The sequence below is a fragment of the Onychostruthus taczanowskii genome, unplaced genomic scaffold (genome assembly GCF_017590055.1).
Source record: "Onychostruthus taczanowskii isolate IOZ18803 unplaced genomic scaffold, ASM1759005v1 scaffold74, whole genome shotgun sequence".
Lineage (NCBI taxonomy): Eukaryota > Metazoa > Chordata > Aves > Passeriformes > Passeridae > Onychostruthus > Onychostruthus taczanowskii.
The window spans coordinates 2,715,216-2,740,582 of record NW_024505229.1 but is presented as its reverse complement, the minus strand read 5'-3'; the positions used below and the strand labels follow the sequence as shown (position 1 = coordinate 2,740,582).

The window sequence follows — 25,367 nt, the reverse complement described above, 5'->3', positions numbered from 1 at the left end:
GTGGGGATGCTGGGTGCAGCGGGCACCAGGTGAAGAGGCGCTGGGAGCACAGGAGGGCGGGCTGGGGGGATATTGGGGGTGCAGGGGAACTGGGGTACAGGTCTGTCGGGGCGGGCTCGGGGGAGTGTGCAGGGCTGAGGGGTGCAGCGGTACGAGGGTGCACCCCCCTCCCTCAGGCCGTACTGTGACCTGAGGAGCCCTGGGTTACCGAGGGTCGGGGATGCCGGCAGTGACCAGGGCAGGGCTGTGGGATATTCCGTGCTGTCCGCGCTGTCCCGGGGACCCGGCCGCTCGGTGCGCGCTGCCGCGGCTCCTCCGGGCCGGCAGGGGGCGCGGCAGCGGGGCGGGGGAGGGGGGGCGCGGGCCCCCCGCTCGGCTCGGCCCGGCCCGGCGCGGCTCCGCTTTGCTCGGCCCTGCCCGGCTCGGCTCCGCTCGGCTCAACTCGGCCCCGCTCAGCGCGGCCCGGCCCGGCCGGCATCATGCTGGCGCTCTTCAACAAGCTGCTGGACTGGTTCCGGGCGCTCTTCTGGAAGGAGGAGATGGAGCTGACCCTGGTGGGGCTGCAGTACTCGGGCAAGACCACCTTCGTCAACGTTATCGCGGTGAGCCTGGGGACGCCCGCATCGCCCCATCCCCGAGGGGTCACGTGCCCACCCAGGGCTTCACCCTTGGACCCCCATTGCACCTCATTGTACCCCCGTTGTGCCCCATTGCATCCCAATTGCACCCCCATTGTACCCCATTGCATCCCAACTGCATCCCCATTGTACCCCATTGTACCCCAATTGCATTCCAATTGCATCCCCATTGCACCCCCATTGCATCCCATTGCGCCCCCACTGCATGTCCCCATTGCATCCCTGGGTATTTCTCTGAACGTCTCCGCCCTGTCGCACCCCAGCCTGAAAATGCCTTTGGGGAGGGGGTGCGGGCTGGGCTGCGGGATGCAGCAGTGGGGTGCAGTGTGGGCACAGTGTGGGATACAGGGTGCAGGGTAGGGTACAGTGTGGGGTGCAGGGTGCAGTGTGGGGTGCAGGGTGCAGGCCCGGAGCAGCCCAGGCAAACCGCAGCGTTCTCTCCCCGCATCCCCGGAGCTGAGGGGATGCTCGGGGCCGCAGCCGGAGCAGGCCCCGGGGCAGGAGCTGCGGCCGTGGGCAGGTGCCGGTGCCCGGGCCGGGCAGGGCCCGGGGCACTGCGGGAGCTCCGCTCTCGGACCCGTAGCAGCGGGCGCTTTGTCATGGTCGCTGCCTCCCCGGGACGCGCAGGTGGGGCCTCAGGACGGCCCCGCCGGGCTCTCGGTGCCCCCGGGGTTCCTTGCCTGGGGGCCGGTGTGAAGGTGTTTGCCTGGCGACCTTCCTCGGGAAGCACGAGGTGCTTCACCCCGGCGGCGTGCTGTGGTGCCGGCTGCTCCTGCAGCAGCACCCGGGCGGGGCAGGGCAGCGACAGCCGCCTCGGGCCCCTCCAGCCCCGGCCTGCCCCGGCCGCGCTGCCTCCTCCACTCCGCGGGGTCCCTGCATCCAGCCGCGGATCAGGAGCTGCGTGTCCTGGATCCCGACGCCCAGGGCGTGGCTTCACCCGTGGGGATGCTCGGCAGTCTCCCCCCTGGCTTTTTGGGTTGTTCTCGGCCTCTCAATAGTGATAGTGCAAGGTGGGAGGATGCTGAAGGGTGGCTTTGGGCTGTTGCCCCCCGATGGTTTCGTGGAGGGAGGTGGATGCAGGTCTGCCCTGGTTCCCCCATTGCCCCCGGGTTGCTCTGAAGTCCGTGCCTGCCATGGCTCAAAGCAGAGCAGGTTGTTGGTGCTTGCTCAGGGTGCTAGAAGCTGCTGGGCTGTCAGAGGGACTCATATGGAGGCTTCACTGCACTGGAGCCATGCTCTTTGGGAGGTGCTGAGGGACAAAAATGTCCTTCCTGAAGTGTCTAGGGGCAGAGAGAGGACAACCCAAAATGCTTTTCATCCTGGAGATGATGGCATTTCTGCTCTCGAGCTGTTTTGCTGGAAGTCGCTTCTCAGTGCTCCAGTCTCCTGCTGGTTCCCCCCATAAACCAACACCAGTGTCTGGGGACAGGGAGCATTTTGGCTCTGGGGCAGTGACTCTGAGCACCAGTTCTGTTTTTGAGAGACCTCTCCCTGCCATTTGCATGTTTAATAGTCAATTTTTGCAATCCCATGCCAGGGTGGGATGTGGTGGTGCCACGTGTGGGCAGTTCCTGCTCTTGGTCTGCTGGGTGCTGCTGCCTGTTAAGAACACCCAGGCTCCCTTAAAAATGGCAGAGTAATTTACTGTTGGTTTTAATCACCCAGTTAAGCTGTGAAGGGTGATGGAGCTTTATCCCAGACCTGCTGCACTGTGCTGCCTGCGCAGGGCTGGAAGCCCCAGAGGTTGGTGTTCCTTGGTTCCCTGTTCCCCACGTGCCTCCTGCTCTCCCAGCCGCATCTGGAGCAGACAGGGCTCAGTGTGGGCTTTGTGGCGTTTGCTTCTGTGAGTAAATACTTTGTAGCTGGCACTTTAACTGTGGGCAGGACCCCACTGGCAAGACCCATGCACTGGGAATCTCTCTGCTTGGCCAGAATTGCTGGTGTAGGGAAAAGGGACTTAGAGGAATTACAGCAGCTCTTGAGGTGGCTGAAGTTGGCACCACGGCCTGCTGGTCTGTCAGGTCTGTTGTGGGGTGTTTGAGACCCTCACATGTCAGTTTGGCTCAGGGTGCTGAGTTTGGCCTCTCAAGTTATTTGGAAAGTTCAAGTTCTGTGGCAGATGCACACAAAAAGGGGCACCAACTTTTGAGAAGACATCTTGGGCACAAGCGAAATAGAAGCATGGCACAGGAAATGCCAGCTCGACAGGAACTGCCTGAGAAGGTCTGGAGGCGCCTGGCTTTTGAGTGTTGCAGTAGGGTAGTTGGAAGGGGAAATAGCTGTGATTTGAGCTTTGTGGGGGGATAAAACCTGAACTGAAGAAGTGTGGGATTTTGGGGTGTTGGAGAGATGTCTCAAGAAGCCTTTCTGGGACCGGAGCTGCTCTGGGGGGTTGGCACCATCCTTTTCTTGCAGGATTTGTAGCTGCACCTGACTGAGAAGTGGGCTCTGGTTCCCTGGAAGGTGGGTGGCTCCCTCCAGCAGCCAGCTGTGCTTGTGCCAGGCAAGGGCTTTGCTGAAGGCAGCTGTGATCAGGATGACTCCTCCTGGGTCACCTGCCTGGGGTGGGAACTTTGATTTTCCTGGACTTATTTTTTCTTTTCCTAGCTGCTGATAGCTGAGGTTTGAAGTCTTTCCTTCAAGGAGAAATGAAAAGTGTAGATACACACTTGGTCTTGACTTAACCTGAAGCTAGTGGGCTTCTAGCTGCCTTTTCTCCAGTCTGGTGGTGCCATGGATGACTCAAGGGTATTGAGAGCTCCTGAGCAGGTGCTGGGGCCCAAAACCTGTCAGTGCAGGCTGTGGTTAGAACAAGAGAGCGTTGCTGCTTTTAACATCATATACTTCTACCTGTGCTAGAGCCTTCCAAGAGAGTGAAGGCACAAGTGGCAGGGTGTTGGACATGTGGTGGGAGCTCTGGAGCACCATCCTGTGCTCCAGCCCTTCCTGGAAAGTGACTGAGACCAGTGCTGCAGGAGGAAGCATGGAGCTGCTGGAGCTAGTTCAGTGGAGGCTGTGAAGATGCTGGCAGGACTGGAGCATGTCTCTGATGAGGACAGGCTGAGGGAGCTGAGGCTGTTGAGCCAAACAGACAAAAAGAGGTGGCTGAGAGGGGCCTCATCAGTGTCTGTCAGTGTCTGCAGGGAGGGCTCAGGGGATGCACCAGGCTCTGCTCCCTGGGGCCCAGCAATGGAGCAAGAGGAATGGACAGGAGCTGATGCCAGGAAGTTCCACCTGGACATGAGGCAGAACTTCTCTGTGCAGTGACTGTGCACTGAACAGGCTGCCCAGAAAGGGTGAGGAGTCCCCCTCCCTAGAGACATTCCAGAGCTGTCTGGGAGTAATGCTGTGCCATGTGCTCTGGGGTGATCCTGGTTGAGCAGAGGGGTTGGATCAGGTGGTCCTTCCAGCCTGACCCATCCTGTGGAACCACAGCAGCCTCGTGTTTGGCACCAGGTGGGATGGATGGTGGGGCAGGTGGCCAGCTCTCCAGCAGGGCTGCCGGGGAGGCATGGGCTGGGAGTGGCCCAGAGGACTGCAGAGCTCAGCCCCTGCTTCACCCCTCCTCAGAGGGATGCTGACCCCTTGGCCAGCCAGCTGACCCATCTGGGCAGGATGTGCCCTGGATGAGCCTGGGAGGGAACATGCAGCTCCAGGTCTGCAAGGTCCCCAGGGTTTGCTGGGGAGGTAGAGCAGAGAGGTGCTGAGGAAATAGCAGGGAGCTGTTGTTCTGATGTATTTGCACTGGTCTGTCTTGATACCCACCTTTCCCAGGAACTCTGGATGTGCCCCCTGAGTGGGGTCTGGCAGGGCCAGCATGGGTGGGAGGTGGCTGTGGGTTCTCATTCTGCCTCCAGATGCACACCTGGGCCTTCCACAGGTGTGTCTTTGCTCCTTAGCTTCATGCAGAAGGTGTCAGGTTTTCTGAGGGGCTTCTCCATATTCCTGGAAGAGGAGGAGAATCTGGCTGAGGCATGGTCTTGTCTTGCAAGCTCTGTCAACATGAGCCAAGAAAAATGGACAGTGTGGATTTCCTGAGATAGGACCCCAGAGTGGTTTGGGTTTGAAGGGACCTTTAAAGATCACCTTGTCCAACACCCTTACCATTGGCATGCACATACCTTCCACTAGACTGGTTTGCTCCAAGCCCCATCCAGCCTGACTTTGAACATTTCCAGGGATGGGGCAGCCACAGCTTCTCTGGGTAACCTGTGCCAGGGCCTCACCTCTCACATCACAAAACGTTTCTTTTTTATATTGTTTATATATGTGTCCCTCCATGTTAGAGCTTGGACAGGGTTTGGCAGGGACTCAAATGCCACATGGCAGGAGATGCCTGCAGGAGTGCCAGGCTGGGCAGTTTTGGGGATGGTCCAGGCAGTGGTGGGAGACACCCAACCCGAGGTGCTTTGGGCTCCTGCCTCTGTCCCACAAAGGGCCATACTCTGATGGAGACACAACTGCAGAGACCCAGGGCTGGGCTTCCAGCACTGCCATCTCTGCCCTCGGGGGAGCAGGGCTGCAGAACAGCCAGCACTGATGTATCTAGAGCAGGTCACATCAGTTTGGTGTTGTCCTGTGCTGGCACAGGGTGACAGCCACCTGGCCACAGTGAGGAGCAGGGCCTGGCCACCTCAGCCCTGTGTGCCGCTCACCAGAGCAGGGGGAGGCTGAGGTGGCTTCTCTGCATGTGCCAGCAAGCCAAGGCCTGGGTCCTGTCTGGGCCAGGGGTGATGGCTGAAGTGGCAGCTGATGTGGTGTCCATGTGCATGTGTCAGGATGGGCTCAGCGTGAGCTGGGGGCTCTGCTTGCCCTGGCAAAAGCTGAATTCTGGCCACCTCTCCCAGTGACCCACCTGGAAAGTGTTGGGGCAGGGCACCAAGGCAGAGTGGTTTGAGCAGGGCAGTGGTGACCCTGGCAAAACCAGCAATGAACTGGAGTCTGTAAAGACCTGATCTGCCATTTGTGGCCACAAAATCCATCTTGCCTGCAACAATTTTTGCGCTTCCCAGTGGAACTGGGTTGGACTCAATGATCTTGAAGGTCTCTTCCAACCTAGTGATTCTGTGAACTCTGTGAATTCCGTTCTTAAGCAATTGGTGTGGCTTGGCATCATTTTCAGGGTGAGCATGGGTTCTATGCCCATTTCATAACCAAAATTTGGGGGAAGAGTGTGTCCAGTGAAGCTTTTGCTTGTCTCCATCTGGGTGCCCCCTGCTTTCCTGGCAGTGGAGCTGTGGATGGCTGGACCCTGCAAGGAGTTTAAAATATGTTGAAGGCATCAGCATCAGGGATAGTTGGAGAGGGAAGAGGAAATCTGTGTTTCCACACTGAGAGTTGCTTTCAGAGAGCAGCTGATGCAGGATGAGCTGATAGAGGAGGAGCATGTGCAAGATGCTTCTGTGGGTGCTGGGACAGCAGGGAGCACGTGGGAGCCATGCTGGAGCACAGTGCCTTGCATTCCCTGCTCAGCCTGTTTTGGACAGCTCAAGTAGTTTTATTTTGGCCCCTTGGCCTGGACAGGCTGGAGGCAGGTGCTGCAGTGGGAGAGGGATTTGGGGCAGGGAGCAAGGCTGTGGTCACTCACACAGACATGCTCTGTCCCACCCGTGGAGGAAAGAAGAGATGACTCCTGGCTCCTGTAGCTCACCCCCTCCTGGAAGAAGCTTCTGTCACATGGGAACCTTATCTTGTATGGCTTTTGCACAGCCAGCAGATCCCACCATGTGGTCTGGAATCCCTGAGGACAGAGCCTGCAGCTTCCAAGAGCTCTTCAGCAAATGCTCTCTGTACCCACTGATCAAAGCCTGAGAATTCCTTTGTTTCATAGAGCTCAGTTGTGTGTTGAACTCAGTCCATAGGAGATATCCCCTGTGGATCCGTGCCTGCTTCCCCTCCTCTCCCCATGCCCTTCCTCACAGTTCTTTCTGGGTGCAGCATGGCCTGAACACCCCTTGGCTGCTGCCTTTTGCTGCTGAATACAAAAGGGATGTGAAAAAGGGAAGCAAGGTCTATTGCAGAGCCTTTGGAAGAGGTCAGGAAAACCCTGGGGACTTGCTGGTGTGGGGCATCTGGAGGAGCCACAGGCTCAACCAGACACAAAAATATGTTTATGACAAAACAGCATAAACTGACTTCCTGTTTTGAGGTTTGTGTTAACTAAGAGAAAAGCCCTCAAGAAACTGAGGATTTTAAGGCCATAAAGACCTGCTAGGATGAGTTTGGCCATGGTTGGTGGTTCTTGCAGGTTTCTGGCACTGATGGCTGAAACCCCAAAGCTGCACTACCCTCGTCAAACATTCTGCCCTGCTGGCTCCTCAGCATTCCCCAGCATGGCCTCCCCCCAGGACGCATTTATGGGCCATAAGAGTGGTTTGAGTGCCAGGGATGCTGCTGGAGGTGAAGGCTGTGCCAGCTCCTGTCTCCTGCCCCCGAGCTGCCACATCCCTGCTGGGACTGCCTGTGATGTCCCTCTGTGCTGCTGCACCTGGGCCTGTCCTGAAGCCTTGGGATTTGAGCAGCACTGGGGTGGGCTTTGCCAGACTGTTAGAGATGAGTGATGGGAATGGGATGGTGGCTCTCACAATGAAGGGTGAACATTCTGTGTGTGTGTTAAGAGAAGTTTTGTAGATGTACAGTTGTGATGTGTCCCCCTCTCATTGTTATCATGGGCTGGCCTTGGTACTCGGGGCATTTGGGAGGGTTGGCTCGTTACTGTGGCAACACCTGAGCTCCACCCAAGGTGTGAGAAAGTGATCTGCACCCCGGGACAGCAGGGAAGGGGTTAACTGACAGGACTTTAAGGGGGTCTAGAGGTATAAAAAGCAGAGCATCCATTTTGAAGATGAGCATGTGGCTGGTAGTCACTGGGGCTCCCAGTGCTGTAATTTTTCCTTATTTAGTCCTTTTGTTGTATTTTTCTTAAGGTTTAATAAACCTTTAAAATTTTAAAAGTGAGGGTCATTTCTCACAAGACCCCTTGGGATGGTGCTGTGCACGTGGTTCATGAGCCAGCATCAGCAGAGGGATGGCTCCTGCTCACTGCTCCAACAAGCCTGACCAGCAGGGCTGGGCTGCTGCAGCCCCGCAGGGATCTGCATCTGATGCATAAACTCAACAGACGTTGGAGCAGCTCTGGGGACAGGAGGGGGGCCCTCTGTGATCCCCAAGTCACCCAGCACAGGCAGGATGCAGAAGAAGTGCAGGATGCAGAAGCAGTGCAGACAGCTCTTGCCTGAAAGCAGAAGTCAGTCTGGTTTGAGCTGGGCCATAAGTGATCCAAAGCACGAAGCATGCTGGTGCCCCCAGGACTTGCATCTGGGAAGGAGCTGGAGCAGGAGGTGGCTCCCTGGCTGGGGAGCCCAGCCTGAAACCCTGGGGGTCCTTCCAGGGCTGCCTCACCAGAGGTCACTGCAGAGGAGCAAGGTCTCAGCCTCCTCCACAAAGGGCTTGAGAGAGCTGGGATGGGCCATGCCCCAGCCCACCGGGACAACAGCGTGTGCAGGGCTGAGGGTGGCAGCTGGCTGCAGGGTTGGGGGCTGCACTGGGGCACCCAGGGCACCTGTGCCCATTGCAGCAGCTACAGTGCCATGGTTTAGGAATGTATTCCCCAGTTTAGTGCTCCCACTGGTGTTGGGTGGTGGCTGCATCTTGCTTCCCCTTCCCCCTCCAACTGGAAGCACAAAAGGCAAAGATGATGGGTTGAGATAACAGCAATTTACTAGAAACAGCAACACTACTAATAACAAAAGTGTACAAAGAGAGGGCGATTTACATGCAAAATGCTCACCAAGCCCAGCACAACGACACAATGGTTTCCCTCTGCCCACCAGGCTTTCTCCCATCTGTAAAAGAACAACATTCCCATAGTCCTAGTGGCACCATGTCTGCTGGGCTCTGTGCTCCTGGCATGGACCTGCAGGAGGGTTGCACCGTGCCCAGGGCAGGGCTGGCAGAGCCCTTGGGGTTATCCCAGGCTGTTAGCCTTGCTGCCCTGCCAGGGCAGGCTGGCCCCATTCCTCTACCTCCTAACGCTGTCTCACCTTGTTCCTTGCAGTCAGGACAGTTCAATGAGGACATGATCCCGACAGTGGGTTTCAACATGAGGAAGATCACCAAAGGGAATGTTACCATAAAGGTAAGATGCAGTTGTTACTGGCTCTTGGGATGAAAGGTGAAGGTGAGGGAGATAGGTGGCTCTTCTGCTGAAGGTGGAAGAATTCCAGGGATCCCAGCTGCAGCTCACAGAACAGAAGCATAGCAGCATTAGTCCCTTTAAGATCAAGTCCAGCCAGGAGTGACGTGTTCACCACTAAACCATGTGTCCAAATGCCACATCCACGTGTTTTGTTAACATTCCCAGGGATTGTGATTCCACCACCTGGAAGTGAAAGATTTGCCCTGTTAGGGTCTTGCAGGTACCCACCAGACGAGGTGGTGGGAAGGGCTGTAGGAGATCCAGACTTTGCAATGAGAGCCAGTCTGGGCTGCAGAGCTGGAGGTTAGGGTTAGAGCTGCAAAGCTGGAGGTTAGGGTTAGAGCTGCAAAGCTGGAGGTTTCCTTGTGTCTCTGGCTTGCTGGTGGGGATTTATGGATGTGGTCACCTTGCTGAGGGTGGTCAGGTCATGGCTTGCAGTGGTGGTCTCTGCCTTGGGAGCAGAGGAAGGGGAGGGTTCTACCTGGATTTTTCAAGGGCTTGGGGTTTTACTGGGAAACAGCTGTTGACAGGCTTGAAAAGCTGGCTGTGGGATCTCTGACTGATGCAGGAACACTTGGGAGTGTGCTGATTGTTCTTAAATGGGAAATGGCCTCAGGAAAATGGCAAGAGGTGTGATGGGCATGGGGAGGAGCACCCAGCTTGGGCCAGGGGTCCCTCTGTGCCAGCAGAGGCACACACAGGGGCATTCAGCATCCTCCAGCTCCCCTTCCTGAGGTTTCTCCTTTTATCAAGTCAGGAGCCTCCTCCTGAGGTTTGAGCGGAAGAGGAGAGGATGGGACACACAGGGGGATTCAGCATCCTCCAGCTCCCCTTCCTGAGGTTTCTCCCTTCTTTATCAAGTCAGGAGCCTCCTCCTAAGGTTTGAGCTGAAGAGGAGAGGATGGGGGTGGGTTTGGTGTATGGCCAGAATGCCCCAGGTGGTCACATGTGGGAGGAAGGGTGTCAGGCAGGAGTGTGGGGTGCTGGGCACGGTGCCAGGGTAACGCTGCCATCTCCTGTCACAGCTCTGGGACATCGGGGGACAGCCGCGGTTCCGCAGCATGTGGGAGCGATACTGCCGTGGAGTGAGTGCCATCGTGTGAGTATCCCAGAGCCCTGCTGCCACCCCCTGCTGCTGCTGCTGCTGCTGCTGAGCCTTGCCAGGGCAGGGGGGCATCACCCCATCCCGGGCTGCTGGGGTGCCTTTGCTGCCCGAGCTGGACACCCCTGTCAGGAGCTGGAATCACTGAATCATCACGGAGTCATGAAGGTTGGAAAAGGCCTCTAAGATCATTAAGTCCAACCATTAACCCAACAACCACCATATTCACCACTAGACTATGTCCCCAGATGGTTGAACACCTCCAGGGGTGGTGACTCTACCACTGCCCTGAGCAACCTGTGTCAGGGCCTGGCCACCCTTCTAGGGAAGAAATTTTCCCTAATATCCCACCTAAACCTCCCCTGGTCCAACTTGAGGCCGTTTCTTCTGGTCCTGTTGCTTGTTTCCTGGGAGGAGAGCCCGACCCCCACCTGGCTTCACCCTCCTATCAGGGAATTGGAGAGACCAATAAGGTCCCCCCTGAGCCTCCTTATTTCTAGATAGTTCCCCAGGGGACTGATGTCTACATGGGCTTTGAGCAAAGGACAGCCAGGTCCCTCCAGCTGTGCCAGACCCTCCTCTTCCCTTCCAGCATCCCTCAGTCCAGCTCTGTTCCTCAGATCTCACCCTTCCAGGCTCCCATGCATCCTCTGTGCTGGCTGCTCACCACAGGGGCTGAGCACACCCGGTCATGGAGCTCAGCCCTTCCCACAGGAGAGGCTGGTTTCCAGGTCAGGATGTTTATGTGCTGCCAGATAAATCTTGTGCTGAGAGCAGGAGTCTCACCCGCTACTGACTCAGCAAATCTGAGTGTCTCTGGGTGTCCCCTGCTTGCAGACAGTGCAGGAAAAGCAATCCCAGGGAGTCCAGGCTGGGGTGAGCATGGCCAGGCACTCATGGGAAGCAGCTTGCCTATTCCAAAGGACAAATACTGATCTGAGGACACCATGCTGGGGTTACTTAAACCCAGTCAGAAAATAAGATTTATGGGATCTTTCCCAAGTGACCATCCCTTGAGATTTGGAGGGATGCTTTCTGTGCTACCCTTCCCAACTCTAAGCCTTGGCAGGTGAGGAGGAGTGTGGTACTGCTTGTTCTGCATGTTGGGACATGGCCTTGGACCTGCAGGAGTGTTTTTATTACAGTTTTTATTACAATGAGCTTTGCTGGAAATGACAGAATCTCTGTCCTTTCACTCCTTTTGCTGCCTCCTTCCATATCATCATAATTTTGGCCCATGTGGTTGTCAGGAAACAAAAGGACCTGTCAGCATCCAGGTCACACTCCAGTCTGCCCTCGTCACATCGAGCTGTGTCAGGTCCCTTTCCCTTTGCTCTCAGCTCTCCCCCATGCCCAACATGCCAAGGGCTGGGGCAGTCCCTGGGGGTGTTTTCCCTCTTAGCACAGCGTTCCCATTTTCCTGTGTTAAGCACTTTAGTAGTTAGTAGCTCTTTTCCCATTTTTAAATAACTCCCCAAAGCCTGATGAGCCCGTGTTTCTCACCCTCTCACAGCTTCTTGATCTTTGAAATCAAGGCTGCTTTGGTCGGTTCCTCACCCAAGTTTTGGCTTCACTGACATTATTTGCAGGATAGAAGTTGGCCTTTAAGAACAAAATCCTTTCCCAAATCTCCCCTTCTGCTCAGAGAAGCATTGGTGGCCACCAGCTTCACATCCACATGCTCCGTGGCCCCTCCCAAGACTACCCCATCGATGGGATGGGGAGGTCCTTCCCCTTGGGTCACTGTCACCTCTGCATCCTCAGCTTCTCCTGCCTTCTCTGCTTCTCCTGTGTGTTTACATGGAGCTGCCATGTGCGTGTTCTTGGAGACAATGTGTGTCCTGCAGCTTCTCCTGCCTGGCCTTCCCTCACCCAGCCTGTCGCTGCTGTCAGCAGGGAGACACCTGCAGAGACAAGGATGAGGTGGTCCCCTGCTCCCCTGGGAGACATGAGGGGCTCTCAGCTCCACAGCCATCCTTGGGAAGAGGTGGAAGGATCCTGTTATCAACCCCCTGCATGTGCTGGCCCAGTTCCCAGTGGGGGCAGTGAGCTGCCATGGGAGGAGGTTTGGGGGTGGCACGGACCTCAGCACAGTACGAGACCATGGAGACCTGGGCACCTGTGCTCAGGGCTGTCCCTTCCCTTGCAGGTACATGGTGGATGCTGCTGACCAGGAGAAGATAGAGGCCTCTAAGAACGAGCTGCACAACCTGCTTGACAAGCCACAGCTGCAGGGCATCCCGGTGAGCTGGTGCCTCAGTCGTGGTCCCCAGGGTGGGCACTGCCAGGGCTTGCAGAGCAGATTCAGGGAGGGGCTCCCCTTCCTTGGAGGCATCACTTCCCTGCTGCACTCCTGGGGGAGACAGCTGGGGCAGTGACACTTCTAGGTCAGAACTGGGCCAAGCAACACAGAGGGATCTTTAGGGCAGAGAGCACAGACCAGGCCCCCTGGGTGAAATCTGTCCTCTCACATGGATTTGCGCCTGATTTGTGGCGTGACAGGAAGGTGCTGTCTCCTGTGAGAGGGGCTGCTGGGCTGTGACATGTGCAGGAGGTGGCACGTGTCACAGGTATGCTGTACCTGTGGGGTGGGCTGTTCACCAGCCATCCCAAATCAGCATCCTTTGAAAGGAGCTAACTGAAGATCTTGCCACGGATCCCCAATGCCCACTGCCAGCTAAATGAAGCTGCTGACATACCAGGCTGCAGTTGCAGGCCTCTGAAGGCTCTCTCCTGAGAACAAGGCTGCTGATTGGAACCGGCGTGGGGGAGATGCTCATCCCGTGCTGCTGCAGAGCCCGGGCCAGTGCAGCAGCCCAGGCTCGGCGCCGCCCTGTCAGGTGACAGTCACATGGATGCTCCGGAGGGACAAACCAGTCCTGCCGGGAGAGAGCCCTGCTGCCACGAGCAGCTGATCCTGCTTTGGGCCGGCTGCCTGCACAGTGGGTTCTGCCCAGCATCTCGAGCTTGCTCCTGCTGCATAGAGTCAGTGTTAGCCATTTCACTGGACTTCTTGCTCAGAGACAGTGAGAGGCTCCTGGGAGGATGTCCTGAGTGGCACAGCAGATGCTGGTGCCCTCCAGAGAGGATGAGCTGTGGGGCCATGCCCACACTGGGAGCAGGGGATGCACAGGAGATGCTGTGTACGCTAATTAAGGCAGTTAATTGAAGTGTTCTGCCTCCTGAGTGCTGCTGAAGGGGGTTTCTGTCTGGGACATCCTAGGGGAGTAGCCAGGGCTATCTGGTCTCACAAGCAGACTCTGCTTCTGAGTGGCAGGAGCAGGTTCCTGCCTGGTCTGGTGGCCAGGTGCTTCAGGTGTCCCCTGTCCTGCCCTGCAGGTCCTTGTCCTGGGGAACAAGCGGGACCTGCCCGGTGCCTTGGATGAGAAGGAGCTCATTGAGAAGATGTAAGTGTGCCAGTGTCCCCCTGAGGCACAGGGGTATGACACGGTGTGCCAGTGTCCCCCTGAGGCACAGGGGTGTGACACGGTGTGCCAGTGTCCCCCTGAGGCACAGGGGTGTGACACAGTGTGCCAGTGTCCCCCTGGGGCACAGGGGTGTGACACAGTGTGCCAGTGTCCCCCTGGGGCACAGGGGTGTGACACGGTGTGCCAGTGTCACCCTGGGGTGCAGGGGTGTGACAAAGTGTACCAGTGTCCCCCTGTGGCATAGGGGTGTGACACAATGTGCCAGTGTCCCCCTGGGGTGCAGGGGTCTGACACAGTGTGATCCCTGGGGCACAGGGGGTGTGACACAGTGTGCCAGTGTCCCCCTGGGGCACAGGGGTGTGACACTGTGACCCCAGGCACAGGGAGTGTGACACAGTGACCCCTCCCTGTTCTGCCATGTCCCCCCCAGCACGGTTGCCCATCTAGGGTGGCACTGTGGGCCTGAGGTGGCACGAGTGGCTGAGGATGTCTGAGGTGACGCCTTGTGGAGACACAGAGGAGCTGGAGCCACCAGTGCCAGGGCTGGGTCCCATGTGCCACATGGTGGCGTGGGGGCCCGGCACAGCGTGGCACTGGCTGCTGGAGCTGGTCTGCCCCAGATACCGCCCTGGACAGTGGGACTGGGCTCCTCCACAGGGGGAGCCTGGATGCTGCACTGACTCGCAGCATTTCCTCCCCTTCAGCCACCTCAGAGCACCGCTGCACCGTGGGCACCTGTGCAGCTCCCATGCTGCCAGCCCTGTGCCACTCCCAAAACCTCCCTGCACCATCTGGCTGCAGGGCTGGGGGGATCTATAGAATTTGGTGGCCAGGGTCTCCCTGGGATCGGGTCCCTCCTGCCCTGTCACATAGCCCCGCCTCCCATACCACCCCTGCCCCTCAGGCATGGAGCCATGCTGCCCTCTCCTGACCCACACACAGCTCCTGGGGAGCTGCTGCCCCTCCACTGTGCCCTGTCTCAGAGACAGAGTCCAGAGAGACCCTTCAGGAGCTGCCTGGGGGTGTCTGCCATGGCCACCCCACACAGCTCAGAGTGTGCAGCCAGACTTGCTCCCTTCCCACAGGAACCTCTCTGCCATCCAGGACCGAGAGATCTGTTGCTATTCCATCTCCTGCAAAGAAAAGGACAACATTGGTGAGTGCTGTGGGCTGGGGTCACGGGGGGCGTGTTTGCCCGGGAACAGGGGGAGGTGACAGCCAGGGACAGAGGCTGTAAGTGTCCCCTTGCCTCTGCAGACATCACCCTACAGTGGCTTATCCAGCACTCGAAGTCCAGGCGAAGCTGAGGTCCCGCGGGCCTGGCTCGGATTGGGAAGATGCCATTGTCCAAGCCCATGCCCCTCTCTCCTGCTCTGTCCCTCCAGCTCTCTCTCTAGATGGGTATTTTTAGGGGACCCCAGACTCTGCTGACATTGGGGCAGAGTCCTTGTTTTTATTGTAAAGAAGATGTCCGACTGCCCTCCTCTCCCCCTTCCTCTCCTCCCCCCCTTCCTCCATTTTGGCACTGTTCTGTTGTTGTCTGTGTATACAGTATATATATATGTATATATATTTTAATTTTTTAATTTAAGGGATAGTGCTGTTATTAAATTGGGCCCTGTGAGCAGTAGGAAAGCTGGGGCTCCCCAAGGCCAGCCAAGGGTCAGTGTTGGGAGGAGGAGGAGGGTGGTAGCAGAAGGCAGCCCATGGGGATGGGGCTGTGCCAGCTGCAGGCGTGTCCCCTGGGGCTCCCTTTTCCCTTCTCTGGGTGTCCTGCTGCTGCCTCCAGGCAGAGACCACCCTAGGGGTGTTGTGGGGTGCCCACCTTGCCCTGCTTGCCTCAGGTTTGGGGGGTGGGGGTACATGTCAATGCCACCTGCAGGCTCCTCACCCCTCTGGGGGACAGGGATTCGCCACAAGCCACTGCCATCAGCCTCCCCCTACTGCCTCCACTTCCCCAGCCTCTCTTTGGGGTCGAGGGCCACTTGTCCCCCTTCCCCATGAGTCCCTTGCTCTTGTGCCTGGCCAAATCCTGCCCACTGCCCAGCCTGGCTGCTCGGGGATGATCTGGGGCATTGATACCAGTGCTGGGGGCCCAGCAATGCCAGCAGCCCCTGGGGGAGCTGGGGCTGGCACCTGCCTCCCACCTGTCTGTCCCAGGCTGCCTCTCAGGAGAGCTGTGCTGGCTCCCCACGTGCCAAGTGGCATCGCCTGTGCCCGGCTGGGGCTGCTGGCTCTGCCCTGGCCAGGGACATCCCTTGGGATGCCAGAGAAGGAGGGACACGTGGAGGCACCTGGAGACATGCTCAGAAATATCTGTGCACCCTCAGTGCTGCTCACCAGACCCAGGGGTGTGTGCTGTGCCTGCTCCCCGTGTCCTGCTCCCCATTCCTTGCTCCCCATTCCTTGCTCCCCATGTCCTGCTCCCTATGTCCTGCTCCCCATTCCCTGCTTCTCATTCCCTGCTCCCCATGCTTGCACCACATTCCTGCTCGCTGTGCTGTCTGTGCCTGCTCCCTATTCCCTGCTCCCCACTCCCCATACCCCGCTTCCCATTCCCTGCTCCCCATTCCCTGCTCCCCACGCCCCATTCCCTGCTCCCCCTGCTCTGCTGCCCTGGCTGGGGGGCACAGGAGCCGTGGGCAGGGCCAGCAGGGCTTGTGGGGACGATGGTCAGGTCTGTGTGTGCACAGGGGGGACTGTGGAAGTCCTGTGGTGTGACAAAGGCTGTGGTTGTGCCATGTCTGTGCCATGGGCCGGGGCTCTGAGGTGCAGCCTGGGGCCTGGCCAGGTTGTTTGGGGCCAGTCTGGGGGACTGGGCTGGCACTGGAGGCTGGGTGTGCAGGGGAGGCAGCTGCTGGCCCCAGTGCAGGGCTGGGGCACGGGGTGGGGATGGCCAGGGGGGCTGCAGGGCCCCCTCAGCCTCTCCCCACTCGGCTCCAGGGTGTCAGGCCAGGAATTTACCTTCTGTTCTTGTTTTTGCAGAATTGCACAAAGAGAGGTTTCTTTTTGTTGTTGGGTTTTTTTTTTTTTAATTTAACAACTTGTAAAGTGTTGTCTCCCTCCCACCCCCCCCCTTTTTTTTTTTTTGTAAGCGATATTTTGACTCAGATTTGACCTCTGTTGGGAAATGATTCTTGTAACTGTACAATTTTTTTTGCCTCCTAATAATAAATTAACAATTTTGCGTTGCGGGTGTGGTTGCTGTCACGTTACTTCTCTCCATCTCTGCCACCCATCCTTGGGGGCCCTGCCTGGGAGGGAGGTCCCTGTCCCCTGGGTAGCACTGGGCACCGTGTGGCCATTGAGCAGGCACCTCTGATGGTTTCAGATCCTTGTTTCCTTGGCCTGGGTGCCAAGACCAGCTCAGACACGCCATCCATGGCCATCATTGCTGCTGGACCTTCCTCTGCCCCTGCTGTGTCCCAGAACTGCTGCAGAGCCCTGCTGGGTCTGGGGTGCCTGCCGTGCTCCTGCCCCCTCTCCCTGCTCCCTCCTGGGGGCTGTGCTCACTGCTGCAGGGCTCCTGTGTCCTTTGGAGGTGACTCCTTCCCCGTGTCCCCAGGAGCTGCTGGCCATTGCTGCTGGGGTCCCACCGTGCCGTGTCCCGGGGGTGGCCCCTGCCCTGCCTTGTCAGCTGCCCAGGCAGCAGGGTGGGAGCAGGGCTGGCCCGTGGGGTGCTGCCACAGCCATGGTGACAGTGCTGCCTGCACCCCCTGCCCCTCCCCGCGAGGCTGCAGCACAAGCCTGGCTTTGTTCGCCCTTGGCCCCGGCTCAGGACAGAGCGATGTGAACCAGGCTCCTGAGAGGTGCCCGCCCCCAGCACCCCAGAGCCCCCAGACCCTCCCAGGGACCCCGCTCACCCTGCGGGCACACTGAAGGTATGGCCTGGACTGCGAGCCCCCTGCATCCCTGGGCCGACACGAGACCCCTCTTCTCCCAAACTGTGGGGCCCAGCACGGGCTCGCGGGGAGGAGGATGAAAGGAAAAACCCAGTTTTGTGCTCTCGAAAGAAAACTGGGGCTTTTGTTTCCCTGGAAACGGCTCTGCGAAAGCAAAGCGCGCGCGGGGCCCGGTGGGTGTTGCGCACAAAGCCCGCAGTGAGCCCCTGGCTTTCAGTGCCCCTGGCAACCGGCTCCCTCGCCCTGGCACTCCGGGGCTGGGCCGGCTGCCAGCGCCCGGGACAAGGAGCTCTAACAGCTCCGCTGGACCGGCTGCCCTGGCCGGGCTGCCCTCGGGCAGATCCGTCCTGCCTGCTCCTTGACCCCCTGCTCCCTGACTCCCCTGCCTGGCAGGGAACATGTGGGCTTGGAAACCCTGGTGCCCTGAAACCATCCTCCTGGGACAACTCTGTCCCTGCAGTGGGCACGTGGATGAGGGCCGGGAGCCCTGTGGGGCAGTTTGGGAGAGATGCTCTCACGCCAAGGGGTGCTGGGGGTGGTGGTCCCACATCTTCCCACAGCACGGTGCAGCAGCAGCACCTTGGTTGTGGATAGTGCATGTGGAGAACCAGACCGGGGGCTACCTCAGCCCTCTGCTGTGCTGGCTGGACTTTACTGAGAGCAGTTCAGGTCCTACAAATCACCCCAAACCCAACACTTCAGCGGGCACCCTCTCACAAGCACCACTCAGCATCACCCGAGAGGGAGGGAGCAAAGGGACTGGGGGCCTTTCTCCATCTCCCCTGGCTGCTGCCTTCTCTGGCACAGCTGCTTCCCTGCCCTCCTGCCCCCCAGCTGCCCATGCCCACCCCAGAGCCTCCCAGGTTTAAGGAAGAGCCATTCCAGGGGGCTCCCAGGGCTCAGCCCAGCAGTGCCAGAGGGTGCAAGCACAACGTGCTCTAGGTTACTGGTTTATTGAGCTCATACAGGGCACGGCTTGGATCCGTGGGATACGACCAGTTGGAACTTCTCCTCTTGTGGAGGGGCTGGCAGGAGGGGAGGGGACAGGAAGAGAGCAGTTTGTGTTTGCTGTGTCCTCTGTGAGCCATCATGGTCAGCCTCTGTAGTTTCAGGTAAGACCTTTCCGGCACAATGCCATCTGCAGAGCAGCAGCTCCAGGGACAGGAGGGTGCTGCTGTCCTCGCTGACCTTTGGGCAGAGTCAAGAGGGTCACCAGTGTAGCCACGGGGACTGGCATTTCAAGCCCCACCTGCCCAAAGCTGGGTTTGAAGCCCACGGCGCAGCCCCCTGAGCTGTCTCTTTCTGCTTGTTCCACGTCCAGACATGAGTACTAATGGCAGAACAACGTTTGGTCTTGGGAGGAGGAGGTGAAATGATCTCTACGGCTCCCCAGTGGCACTTAGCATGGGGTGCCAAGGGCCAGGAGGGGTGGGGGAGTCTCCCGGGGCTTGTCGAAGAAGATGGAGGAGGACATCTCGGTTTTGAGCTTGCTGTCGGCGCTGCTCTCGCTGGAAGTGGTGTCGGGGCCGCAGCCCTCGCAGCAGCAGCAGCAGCAGTCCATGAAGGCCTGGCCCAGGGGACGACAGAGGCACAAGAGCAGGACGGGCGTCACGGAGCACTTGAAGAACAGGAAGAACTGGTTGATGAGGTTGAGCAGATCCAAGGTCTGCTTAGACAGGTCGGGGGACATGTAGGCCACCACGATGTTGCAGACGTTCTCGGGGGTGGTGCAGAGCCCGTAGATGGCGGTCAGCGCGATGATGGTGCAGTTGAGGTGGCCCTCGCTCTGGCCGTGCTTGGCGCCCCGGCACTCGCTCTTCTTGTCGGTGCCGCGGATGCGCCGCGTCACCAGCTGGCAGCTGACGGTGAAGAGCACGGGCAGGCAGAAGTAGCAGCCGAAGTACCACCACATGCGAGCGTTCTGGTAGGTGAGCACCAGCGAGTAGATGGACTCGGGCAGGTGGGACCAGGGCTTCATGGTGCAGTACTCGGTCACCACGCCGGACACGGGCGACGTGTCCCGCGCCAGCTGCCAGAGCAGGATCTCGGGCACCGACAGCGTCATGGAGCCCACCCAGATGACGGCCAGCTTGGCAATGATGGACTGGCACTGCTCGATGGGCCGGGTGCTGGCCTGGGGGCTGGTGGCCGCGTGGAACCTGTCGATGCCCAGGGCACAGAGGCTGAAGGTGGTGACTCCCAGTGAGGAGACCTGGTGAGGGAGGAGGCAGAACAGGTGGGCCCTGCTGCAGGGACATCACAGGGGGCTTGGCTCTACCAGGCTCAGGGCAAATCCCTGGCTACCTAAGGCCACCACCCCTCCTCCAAAGGCTGTAGGGAGGTCACAGCCTGTGGCTGCATCCCAGGGTTTAGGGCTACTTTTCTGTGACTCCTGAAAGGATAAAAATGTCTCCTGACCCTGTAGTCCCTGCCCAGCTCCCTTTTCTGCAAAAGGGAGAAGTTTAGCTGGATGTCTATCCATCCATCCAGCCAAGGTGGGAACAGCAGGATTGTCCTTCAGGGTCTTCCTCTATTCTGGATGGCTCTTGCAGAGGAGAAGCAGGGCCCATCACACCCACCACCACCTTCCCAGGGTTCCCAAGGCCTGCCTGGACAGGCCAAGTGAGTTGAAGGCGCTCTTGTCCCAAATCAGCTTGGGGCAATTTCCGCTGCATTGAGAATAGCAAGAAAAACATCCCCTTTGCCAAAGGAGGAGGCCAAGGGAGGGAGAGGATTCGCTGTGGCTCTGGGAGGGCTGGCCAGGACTGACCAGCATTCCCAGTCCCAGATCTGGGAGCCAAGTCCCACAGCCCTTGGACAAGATGATGGCATAGTCACATGCTGGTGTCCCAGTGCTGTGGCCATTCCTGGCCTCACGAAGCCATCAAACATCAAACCCCTGCTGAAAGACTTTCCCAGCACTCAGGAAACCTCCCAGGGCTCCACGTGGTGTGTGGGGAACAGCCTGGAACACTGCCCCCCCGACACCCCAGCCTTTTCCTTGGCCCTGGGCTGGTCACTGCAGCAGCTGATGGCCAGAGGGATGCCAGCACTCGGCAGCACCATCGGTTATGCACAGCAGCATCTCCCCAGACACAGAATCAGGACACCAGCACCAGCATCCTGCACCCAGCACCACCTCCCAGCATGTCCCAGCTCCTCTGCCCAAAGGCCAGAGCCAGCCTGGGCACCCAGCAGCCTGCTCTGCCCCACAGCCAGCACCCAGCACACTGCACCTGTTCCCTGCAGGCACCTGCAGCCCTTGGTGCTGCTGTGCTGCTGCCTCCTCCCCCTGCACACTTCCAAGGGCTCTTCCATCTCTCCTGGTGCCCTTGATGCTGTGGAGCAGCCACCTCCAGTGGCCTGGCAGGGATGGCACTGGTGGCATCAGTCAGTGCAGCACATCCCTGCACACAGCCTGTCCCCAGGAGCCCCTGTAACCAGCTCTGCTCCCAAAGCCTGGCTCTGTGCCAGAGCACTGAGGATACATCTGCTTCCCACAGCCTCCATCCAGTGCCTGAGCCACAACCCCCGCAGCCATGAACCCCTGGCCTGCAGAGAGGTTCTCCTATCTCGGCTGACTCTGCTGGGGATTTGGCTCTGGCCTGGCTGTGGCTCCAGCCAGGCTCCCTGCAGCTGGGCCCCAGCTGAAGCCCTGCAGCCCCTTTCTGCCCAAGTTTGAGGGGCAGGAGGGCAGTGCAGGGCTGGTGCTGGGGGGCAGAGCAGGACCCCCACACCAGGACCATGCTTCCTGGCTAGTCCTTCTGCAGCACCAGCATCCCACCAGCATTCCTGTCCCTTCCTGACTCCTCTGGGACCCAGCTGTCCCAGGGCACCCAGGTGCTGCTGAATCCCTGAACCTGGTGGTGCCACCCCCAGGGTTCTCTCAGGGGAACAGGGAGCCCATGAGCAGCAGATCTTCCCCAGATCCTCCTCGAGACAGCGTCTGTTTTGGGGACATCACCCTTCCCTGGGACACTGGGGCAAATTCTTGCCCCTCTCTGAGTCCACCCAGATGCAGTTGGAAGCCTGAGGTGGAGGACAGTGATGGGGCAAACACTCCAGTTAGTGAGAGGATGGGGTGGGACAGCTCTGAAAAGGAGCAATGCCTGCTGGGCAGGGGCACAGGGGAGCAGGGAGCTGCAGGGCTCCCCCAGCAAACACCCCATCCCTGTGCTGGGCTGGGCTGTGCAGGTTTGGGCTGTGCTCAGTGGGACAGCCTGGTCCATCACCTGCACCCAGAGGAGCCAGGGGCATTGCTGGAGCTGTGCCCAGCCAGGGACCCTTGCACAAGTGCAGACCCTTGGGCACAGACAGGTGACTGTCACAGACAGGGGACTGTCACAGGGGACTGTTCTGGGGCCAGCAGGGCACGGCGCAGCCGGGAACCCGGAGCACTGGGGTGGATGCTCAGTGAGAGGGGCAGGTTCTGAACCCTGGCTGCTCTGACCAAGCCTGAGGGGTTCTTCAGTGACCTGACACTGTCTCTGAGCTCTTCCAGGTGTTTGCAGCCTTTGAAAAACAGGGCATTGAGCACAGAGAAGAGGCAGGCTTGGTTTGTCTGTCCCACCAGGGCACGGAGGGGCACAGCTGGACCTGAAGTTCCCTTGAGGATGGGAGATGGGCACACTGAGGGGTGGTTTCCAGCACCAGCCCAAATCCTGCCCTCTGGGGCAGTTTTGCTCATTCTGCCATCCCCTGTCCCCACAGTCCCTCTGGCCTTCTCAGTGGGTGCCTGGCTCCCCATGAGTGTGGCCAACCTGAGCTTTGAGGACAAACACAGATCTCAGGCTTCCAGACCAAATTCCTGGGCTGTCCCATTCCAGTGCTGACCAGCACTGTCCACCTGCAGCCCCCTGCTCCTGGGCCATCCTCAGCAGCCCACAGTGGCCAGTTTCTGGGCCAGAACACTGCAGGGCTGAGCCCCCAGGCTTTGGGGTGGGACAGGAACAGACAAATGGAGGGACCCTGCTGACAGAAGTCCCTGTTCTGGCTGGATGGGGTCTAATGGGCTTTTCCCAGCCCTGGCAGCAACGGTGCTGGCTGCAGCGCCTGAGCCATGGCCTGGGACAGAGGGAAGGTCACTCTGGGGACTGTCCCTCAACTCCTTGCTGTGCCCCACAGCGGGGATCGCTGGCACACAGTCCTTGTGCCAGGCCACCGGCCCCACAGCCTGCCCCGGAGCAAGAGGGAAGAGAGGAGCAGAGTCCTGGATCCCTGCGGGACCTGTGCAGCCCCTTACCTCCATGAAGGGCACAATGCGACAGGACATGTCCCCCAGCAGCCTCTTCTTGGTGATCTCGTTGAAGATGACCACAGGCAGGCAGAAGAAGAGGATGAGGAAGTCCCAGAAAGCCAGGCTGGCCAGGATGGAGTTCCAGGCGCTCTTCATGTAGTAGTTGTGCCACACGATGCACATCACGGAGAGGTTGGCGATGATCCCCACGGTGAAGACGATGAGGGACAGGAACACGACGGCGTAGGCGCTGTAGGAGCTCTCGGTCACCGGGTACAGGGGGTTGTGCATCTGCAGCCGCTTGTCGGACACGGTGGTGAGGTTGGCTCGGGGCTCTGCCCTGTCCCGCTCCGTGGGGACCCCCGGCTGCTGTTCCGACGGCTCGGTGCTGGAGGGCAGCAGGGCCCTGGTGGGGTGCAGGCTGCCAGAGTTGAGGGGCCGCGGGAACTCCACCCGCACCCCCGGCACGTACTGCTGCACCGACCTGGAGTCCTCCTCCGTGCCCCGGCGCGGCCTCTGCCGCCCCTCCGGCACCCCGGGCGGGCTCCCGCCGCTGTCCGCAGCCTGCCCGTGCCGGGGGCTGGCGGAGCCGGCGCTGCCCGCGGCCCCCGGGGCCAGCAGCAGCAGCAGCAGCAGCAGCAGCGGCGGCGGTGGCGATGGCATCGTGCCCCGCTCCGGTGCGGTGGAGCGGCGCAGCCCCGGCGCTCCGGGCACGGCCGCTCGCTCCGGCTCCGGCCGCGGCTCTGGGCGCCCGCCGAGCGCTGGGCAGGATAAAGCGGCGGCGGGAGGGGACCGAGCCCTCTGCTGGTCACCCACCGCCCGGGAGATGGGACAGCCGCCAGGCTGGGCAGGTCCACAACCCCCAACACCCCCAGCATTTGCCTCAACATCCCCAAACAGCCCCTCAATGTCCTCCCCGGCATCCCACAACATCCCCCAAACATCCTCAAACCTCTCCCCAGCATCCCCACAAATCCCCCAGTATCCCCAAATTCCCCAATGTCCCTCCAGGATCCCCCAGCATCCCCAAAACAATCACCAGTGTTCCCAAACATCCCTTCAGCATTCCTCCTAGAATACCCCATCCTGGAATACCCACTATCCCCCAACACCTCCAGCTTCCCTCAGCATCCCCAATATCCCCCAAGATTCTCCAATACTCCACAAAAGCCCCAGGCATCCCCCAAGGACCCCTGAGAACAAGCCAGGAGAGGGGTGCTCACAGCCTGGCACTGGCCATGGCTGCCAAGCTCAGCCTTTGCCATGGCAGATATTCCACTCCCTCCCCAGAGCAGGGGGCACTCAGGAGGCCTGAGGGCCAGCACTGAGCCTCCTGTGGCAGGACTGGCACAGGGCACGATGTGGCACATCCCCTGCCCACTCAGCCTGGGCACAGCACACCCTCAAATGGCCAAAAATGCCCTTGGGGATGGGTGCTGACAGGGCTGCCCCTGGCAGGAGGAAGGACTGGTGACTCCAGGAGATGCTGCTTGCAACCATGTGGGGCCAGATGTGCCGGCCTGGATTTCCCAAGGTTCGTTGCTGCTTTTCCTGCTGAATTCCCCTTGGGATAGTGGATTGAACAGCACTCTAACCCTAACCCTAACTGAACCCTAACCCTAACTGAACCCTAACCCTAAACCTAACCATAAACCTTAACCCTAACAATACAACCTAACCCTAACCATACACCCTAACCCTAACCCTAACCATACACCCTAACCCAAACCCTAACCCTAACCCTAATCCTAACCCTAACCCTAACCCTAACCCTAACCAGAACTGGGGTGCCTGATCTCTGTATCTGGGACTCCTCCCCAAACCCAGACTCTCTCCTGCACCCCCTGTCTTTGTCTGTTTCCCCCTCCTGTCCCCAAATCCACCTCATCTCCTCTGTCCCAGTGCTCTGCTCCCTTCCCTGTTCTCCCTCCCTGCTCTGTCCCCTCTTTCTCAGCCCGAGGGGCTGGAGGGCCATGGGGCTCCTTTGGGCACTGCCCTGTGTCGTGCAGCCTGTGGGGGTGGGTGTCTGCCAGGCCTGGAGCTGCAGGAGTGTGTCCCTGTCCTGCCCAGGGCAGTGACAAGGGCCAGGACACCTCAACCCTGGCAGCCAGCAGACCCCAACTGCTCCCTTCCTGGGACCCCCTGCTGCTGGAGCCCTGGGTGCTGAGAATTTCAGATTTCTGTGCTGACAGGCACTGACCCCCAGGAGAACACTGCATTGACCTGAGGCAGTGGAGAAGCTTCCAAAATGGAATGGTAGAACTGGGATTGTGGGTGTGGAGTTTGAATAGAAGTGTGTGATATCACAGGGTGGGAAACTTAGAGTTTAAGGTTTTAGAATATAGTCATATATATAAGGTAAGATGGAGGTTTTAGGGCAGAGGCTGCTCCTTCTTCACCTTCTTCTCCATGGGTTTGGGTGGTTTTGTGTAATTGGACAAAAATGTCTCCATTGCAGAACATGGGTGATTGGTTACTGGGTTAAAAGTAAAAATAATTGAGGTGTCATTTCTTAACTGGACAGTTTATCCTTAAAAGGCCTTGCAGAGAGAGAGACAGGGCTCCATTTTTAGTTTGTTAGAGTGAAGTGCTGTAGAACTCAGGGTTTGTGAGACTGTGACAGAGATAAGAACCAATAAACATCTGAGTCTCAACAAGAAATACCATCTCACACATTTAATCCCAACCCTGACAAAAAGAAGATAAAAACTCAACCCCCTGCCACACCTGTCCAGCACTGCCCACCCCTGCCTGAGCCAGAAGGCACAATGGGCTGGCATCCTTGGGCACAGGGGGACAAGGGCATCCTGCTGTGTCCCTGGAGCTGGGACAGACAATGGCACCAAAGGCAGAGCAGGGAATGA

At 58.9% G+C, this 25,367-nt stretch overlaps 2 protein-coding genes across 2 annotated transcripts; one reads left to right on the top strand and one right to left on the bottom strand.

The window, feature by feature from the left end:
- The first annotated feature begins 362 nt into the window (after nt 1-362).
- Nucleotides 363-16,557, top strand: ARL8A (ADP ribosylation factor like GTPase 8A). The gene is made up of 7 exons (XM_041422586.1): nt 363-602; nt 8,695-8,775; nt 9,861-9,934; nt 12,087-12,180; nt 13,277-13,344; nt 14,451-14,521; nt 14,623-16,557. The coding sequence occupies exons 1-7, from the start codon at nt 480-482 to the stop codon at nt 14,670-14,672; spliced, it is 561 nt and encodes a 186-aa protein (XP_041278520.1). The 5' UTR covers nt 363-479; the 3' UTR covers nt 14,673-16,557.
- Nucleotides 16,558-18,204: 1,647 nt separating this feature from the next.
- On the bottom strand, nt 18,205-23,220 carry GPR37L1 (G protein-coupled receptor 37 like 1). The gene is made up of 2 exons (XM_041422580.1): nt 22,510-23,220; nt 18,205-19,479 (listed from the first exon to the last, which is right to left on the bottom strand). Exons 1-2 carry the CDS (start codon nt 23,164-23,166, stop codon nt 18,667-18,669), a joined length of 1,470 nt encoding a protein of 489 aa, XP_041278514.1. The 5' UTR covers nt 23,167-23,220; the 3' UTR covers nt 18,205-18,666.
- Nucleotides 23,221-25,367: the final 2,147 nt, after the last annotated feature.